The 6,000-nt window shown below is 63.6% G+C and overlaps 1 protein-coding gene across 1 annotated transcript; it reads left to right on the top strand.

The window, feature by feature from the left end:
* Positions 1-1,395: 1,395 nt before the first annotated feature.
* TMEM80 (transmembrane protein 80) lies at positions 1,396-3,857 on the top strand. The gene is given in 6 exon segments (XM_040255232.1): positions 1,396-1,606; positions 1,737-1,756; positions 2,496-2,589; positions 2,676-2,768; positions 3,653-3,784; positions 3,787-3,857. Coding segments are annotated over 6 exon segments (621 nt in total).
* Positions 3,858-6,000: the final 2,143 nt, after the last annotated feature.

Raw genomic sequence — 6,000 nt, 5'->3', positions numbered from 1 at the left:
CGGCGGCGAGCGGGACGGCTTCGCCCGAGGCCGGGCGGCGGGGTCTCCCCGGTTCGGCTCGGCCTGGCCCGGCGGCGCCCTGCGCGGGGGCCCGTGCCAAGCCCGGGCGGCCGGGGGGCGCTCGGCCCGAGGGAAGGGCGGCCCCGGGGGTCTGGAGCGCCGAGCCCGCCGGCGGCGCTGTCCGCGCTCTGAGCGCCCGCCGGGCTTCCCGGCCGCGGAGTCCCAGAGCGCGGACTAGTGCCGGGCGCCGGTCTGAAGTTTGCACGCGCTCCTGCGGTGAAAATCGCGTTCCCACCAGGGCGGGGCCCCTTCACACCCTTCCTGCGTCACCAAAGGGAAGACGTTTGTTCTCTTCGCTTCTGCGTCTAACTTCTGACACACTAGTGGCTCAGACTGTAAAGACTCCGCCTGCAATCGACGCGGGTTCGATCCCTGGGTCGGGAAGATCTCCTGGAGAAGGGAAAGGCAGCCCACTCCGGTACTCTTGTCTGCAGAATCCTATGGACAGAGGAGCCTGGCGGGCTACAGTCCGTGGGGTCGCAAAGAGTCGGACACGACTGAGCGACTAACGTGGACGCCTGTTCACAGCCGCATTGTTACTGCAATAGACCGTTGACAAAAATGTGAAGTCCTAAAAGCCCCGCCTGTCTTGTCAGAATGAGCCTCTTTCTGTAGATCCGAAATCATTGGAACACCGGATCTGATTGTAGCTACCCTTGACGTTCATCGTTTAAATCCCAAATAGCTGACAGGTTTTCTACAGCGTATTTTCCCTGAGCCCCACCATCTCAGTCTGCAACAGTGGGCAGGCGGCAGATCCGAAGTTCTGCAGCGCACTGTCAAGAGAAGGGTCAGAAGAGAGGAAACTCCTGATTAGCGAGAAGTCCACCCAAATGGTGACAGGTAGTGAGACAGCCGAGCTTACCCGGGCTTAGAAGAGGGCGCATCCGGCGTGGAGCCCACTCTTCCTGTATGGCCTTGCGGGTTTCCTTAATGATGGCGCTGGCACCCGCTGGGCTCCCTGCACTCAGCACCTGCTGCCTCTCCGTGGCTCATGTCCTGTTCCAACCACTTAAGACCTCTCCCCAAGTGAGACTCCCTAGAGGACCTCGGATCTGCCTGGGAAGCAGGGTCTAACCCTTTGACGTCCCCCCAGAGCTCACTCAGGCCAAAGGTTTCTCTCTCGCCTGCTTGGGACAAGGAGGATGTAGTGTGGAAGAGAGCACCGTCCCAGCTGCTGCTGGCAGATTCCGAGTCCCACACATGTCACGATGCAGGGAGAATGCGTAACTGCTGTGCGGTTGGAGAGGGTGGAAAGAACTTGGATTGCTGGCTCAGGAAATGCTTGTTTGGGGAGAGATTTAATTTTATGAATAAAATTCCAGAGAAGAGCAAATGTCTCTTATCAATGACAAAGATCTGAATCAGAAGAGGTCTTCATCTGCACACGTGTGGCCAGGGGCACAAGCCACCGGAGACGAGAGCTGCACGTGTGGCTCGTCCCGGCCATGGGGCAGACCGCCCGTCCTGGCCTTTAGCGTGGGCGAGGGTCCGGGCTTCGCCTCGTCAGGACGCCCTGCCTCCCCGCCCAGGTTCAGCACAGCAGGTGGTCAGATCCTCCCTGGAGGGATGACGGGCGCAGAGGTGTTGGAAGGGAGCCTCGCTGTGGGCCAGTGATGCTCGACCACAGAGCGGGCCAAGGCTTGGGCCTCCCTGACTGGCCCCTTCTCTCCCAGGGGGAGCTTCCTCCACGGTGGTGTCCTGCGGCTCCGTCCCCTGGCCCTCTGTCAGCCCAGGACCCAGGCCTCCACACGGGGCACCTGCAGTCGGCTCCTGGCTCCTGCTTTTGCTCCTTCAAGCCCCACCCCCGCCTCGGGGTTCTGAGTACGGCTGGAGGGGGGGTGGACCGTCCTCTGCCAGGCGAGCGAGTTGACCTCCACCAGTGCCTCCTGCTCAGCCCTGCCCTGAGGGGCAGCTGCCTGACTCCCACCCAGGAGGCACAGGAGACTGAAAGCCCTCGCCTGGAGCACTCAGAGAAACGACAAGTGTTCGGAGCTGAGCAAAGATCGGGGCGAAACATTTACCTGTCCGCACCCCCCCGCCACCCCCATCCCTCAAAGACATTTGCTTTGAAGAACATGAGGAAAAGTCACTTTCTGCTTTCAGTCTTATAACTGGGACCCAGGTCAGGGAGACGCACCTGGGGAAGCCCAGGAAGCCGAGGCTTTCCAGCCTGCGGTCACCGGAGGTGTGCTGGGTCCTCAGGCGGCAGTGTCCCGGGAGGGAGGCCCAGCCCCGCCCCCGACCCCACAGGGGCCCTGCCGGCCGAGGTGGCACTGGCAGCCTGGCGGGGGCCAGTGGCCAGCTCTCCATGGCCCCCCGCAGGGGCCTGGGCTGGACCTACCCACCGGCAGGGCCCCCTCTGTTGGCCTCCTGGGGGCGGGTGGCCCGGCAGGGCTGTCCGCTGGGCCTGAGAGTCCTTAACCGCTGGCCAGCTCTCGTCGCTCCCGCTGCAGGCGTTGCTCTGTCTGAGTGGAACGTACTGCGCCCTGTACTTCCCAGCTACGCTCCTGCTGCTCGTGTATAAAAGTGAGTCACTTGGGAAAAGGCAGCACGCAGGCGTGGGCGCCCAGGCACCTGTCACGAGCTCTGCTCTGACGCTGGTTTGTCTCCAGGTCAGGTTTTCACTTATCCTCACAGTTGCCTGGTCCTCGACCTGACTCCGCTGTTTCTGATGGGGATTCTGGAAGCGATCCAGTTATACTTCGGTGAGTTGGCTGAAAACCATATAGTGCTTGAGATAACAGCGTTGCCAGCTTCGAGTGGAACCTTTAAACGTCACTGGTATCCCAGCTCATCTCCTAAGTGCAGAGGCTCTTAGAGAGCCTTGTCCCCCTCCCTGTCTGACAGCTCACCGCCAGGGCTCGGGCCTCCCCGCTGCCAGTCGCAGGCACACAGACACAGGCGTGTCTCTTAAATGAGGTCACGCCGCATGTCCCCCTCCTGCTGCTGGAATGGCGGGTAGAGCAGCGGGCACAGCCGGGGCCCCCCGAGCATATGCCGTGGGAGGGCGGTGGGTGAGAAACGGCCTCTGCCCCCGCCCTGTCTCCCGGCGCCCCTCGCCCCCGGGGCCCCGGGCACCTTCTGTGCGCCCCTCACACCTGGGGTGGCTGGAGCTGAGCGTCTTCTGGGCTGCCGCTGGTCCATGAGGCGTGCAGCCGCTTTGTCTTCTTGTGAGTGTGTGTGACGTCTTCCAGAATGACAGCGTAGAGGAAAGCAGTTTTGGAAATTTTAAAGAAAATCCTCTCAGTCCATGTGGAATTAGGAAAAGCTGTCAGAAGATAGTGGGGATCACTTTCAGAAATCCAGACTGCTTCTACCCCCCCACTGCTGACCTGGAGACCCAGAGCTGGGCCTCAGTGAGAGCACTTCCCTCCTCTGTGATGGCCACTCATGCGGGCACTCCCTTCCCCCGTGATGGCCACTCAGAAGGGCCTCATGCGATGGTCACTCAGGGTTGCCCCCTGACACCCTCGGATGCCGCGTGGCAGTCAGAAGCTGGCTCTGGCCTCACAGCCATGCTGCCAGGGCCCTCCCAGGCGCCCGTGTCCGGAAGGCCCTGCCCACCCATCGCGTCTGTTCTGCTCTCCAGGCACCACAGGCAACCTGATGGAGGCTGAGGTGCCGCTGGCTGCCAGCCTGGTCCTCACCGTGGGCGCCGCCCTGCTGTCTGCCTACTTCCTGCTCTGGCAGACCCTGGTGCTGCGGGCAGACTCAGCCCTCGGCGCCCGCTCCTGGCGCTCCACGGCCTGGAGGCCATCCTGCAGGTGGTGGCCATTGCTGCTTTTGTCAGCTAGGTGAGCAGTGCCAGCCTTGTGGGACAGCCCTGGACAGGAGCCCTCCTCAGGGCAGATGGTCCCCCGACTGTCACCTCGGGCAGGAAGGGCATCTTTGTGCTCACCTGCCCCAGTGTTAGACTGTGTGTTTGCGGCGGGGTGTGCGAGGCAGAGGTGGGGCTGGGCTCCAGGGCAGAACAGAGTGCTGCAGCAGGGGCCCTGGGCAGGCTCGGGGGGGGGGGGGGGGCGGGGGGGGGGGGGGGGTGGAACCTGAGAGGGCTCCGGTTCTGGCTGGTGATCCCTGGGGTGCGGAGGGGGTTGAGGCTCTTCGGAAAGCAGGCGGCCAGGTCAGAGCCTCCCGGGGTCCAAGGCACCCCACCCCATGCAGGGGCTGGAGCTCTCTGTTCTCCCTGCAGCTGCAGGGCAGCTTGGGGGCCCTGGGCTCTGCCTCCCACAGGAGGTACTCGGGGGCTGCCTAATCCCCCTTTGCCCGGGTGTTCTGAGGAAAGGTGATCTGGACGCTGCAGACCTGCGGGGAGCTGGCGGCAGCGTTCTCTGGGGATTTGTGCCATTCACAGATCCTCGGTGAGCGTTCCCGGGAGAAATCCGAGCTGGTGTTTTCTAGTGACCTTCCTGCATTTGTTTCAGTTGCACGTTTTCTCTGTTTAGAATAACACTGTGTTTGAATATCTAGATATTTTCTCTTCATTGTATCTTTAAAATAAAGGAATGTTTGTACCTCCCTGAGCTGCTCCTGCTTGAAGCCACGTGCCTCCAGGCTTCTCCCTCCGCCCAGATCCATCAGGGCCCAGGCCCAGCAGCTCTGGAGCAGCCCTCCGCGGGCCTGGGCCTCGGGGCTGGCCTCAGCGAGGAGGGCTGAATTATCACCCCAGTGGTCTTGTCCTCAGGGGCGAGTGGGCGCCGGAGCGCCTCTCTGACCCCTGGGCTCAGCACCTGTGAGCACCTGTGAGCACCTGTAGCCCGAAGGCCAGGCGAGGTGCCCTCCTGCAGAGCCCTCCTTGCATTCGGCGGAGTTTCACCCCCTGCACCCCGAGTGGGCTTCGGAAGCCTCCGAGGATGCCACAGCCGCTCCCTGTGGCAAGATGCCTGATGCCTTCCGGGTTCGCAACCCTCCCGAGGATCTTGGCCAGGCCCTAGACACCCCCATCGCTTTGGCCACAGGTCACTCCATGTCGCAGGCGGCCACAGGCAGTCTGGGACTCCAGGCTCCCAGCTGCATTCTTGTGGGGGTCAGCTCTCCCACTCTGAGGAGCAGAGGGTGCCCACCTCGGTGGCTCCCTTCTCCCTTTTGCCTGTTCAGGCTCGGCCTCCAGGAAGAGCGGGCGAGGGCAGGCTTGCCTTCCCCTCGGGGTTGTCAGCAGGGGGGGAGAATCAGGAAGCCAGGCCTCGCCAGGGCTCGGGCAGGGCTGGGCCGGAGGACGAAGCCACTCCCTGCACCCCTGTGCAAGCTCGCCCGGAACCCCAGGATGTGGGCAGGGAGGTCCCCTCAGTGTGGGAAGGGGCAGTGCCGCCGGCATTCCAGGACAGGGTGCCTCCTTCCCCAGGGGTTCCTGGCAAGCTGCCCGCTCTCCTCGACCCGGGGACACCGGCACCCCACACACGCTTCCCTGCTCCCCCCACCCAGGAGCAGTAGGAGAGCCCTGGGGGCACCTGCCCTCCTCTCCACTTCCTCTTCACCATCCCAGGGGCTCAGCTCAGGAGGAGGGAAGACAGAACTACAGGCAGGGCCTGGGGCCTGGCCTAAGGCAGGGGGTCGCTGCCTGGAGCCTTCACGCCGGCTGCCGGGCACTCAGGGACATCCTGGGCCACAGGCCCCACAACCCCCGCCCAGGAACAGCCCCACCTCTCTCGGAGTGCCCACCTGGGCTGGGCAGCGTGAAGAAAGACGTCAGGAGGGACACCTCCCTGCCCCCCACCTGGCCGGCTAAGGGCACAGAACGGCAGGGTCTCTGGCCAGTGGTCCTACCTTGGAGACTCACAGTCTGAAGCCCGGCCCTGGCGCCCTCTCCAGACCAGAGGGGTACCAGGCGAAGAGGATGGGCCTCTGGCCCGAGTGCTGAGGTCCTGAGGCTGGGGGCACCTAGCAGGCGCAGGTCTGCCCTCCCCGGGGCTCCGCAGGCAGCGCGGCCGGCCTGCAGAACCT

This window comes from Oryx dammah, unplaced genomic scaffold (assembly GCF_014754425.2).
Source record: "Oryx dammah isolate SB20612 unplaced genomic scaffold, SCBI_Odam_1.1 HiC_scaffold_15, whole genome shotgun sequence".
In the NCBI taxonomy this organism is placed as follows: Eukaryota; Metazoa; Chordata; class Mammalia; order Artiodactyla; family Bovidae; genus Oryx; species Oryx dammah.
The sequence above is the reverse complement of the archived record's forward strand: the minus strand, read 5'-3'. Positions and strand labels throughout refer to the sequence as shown.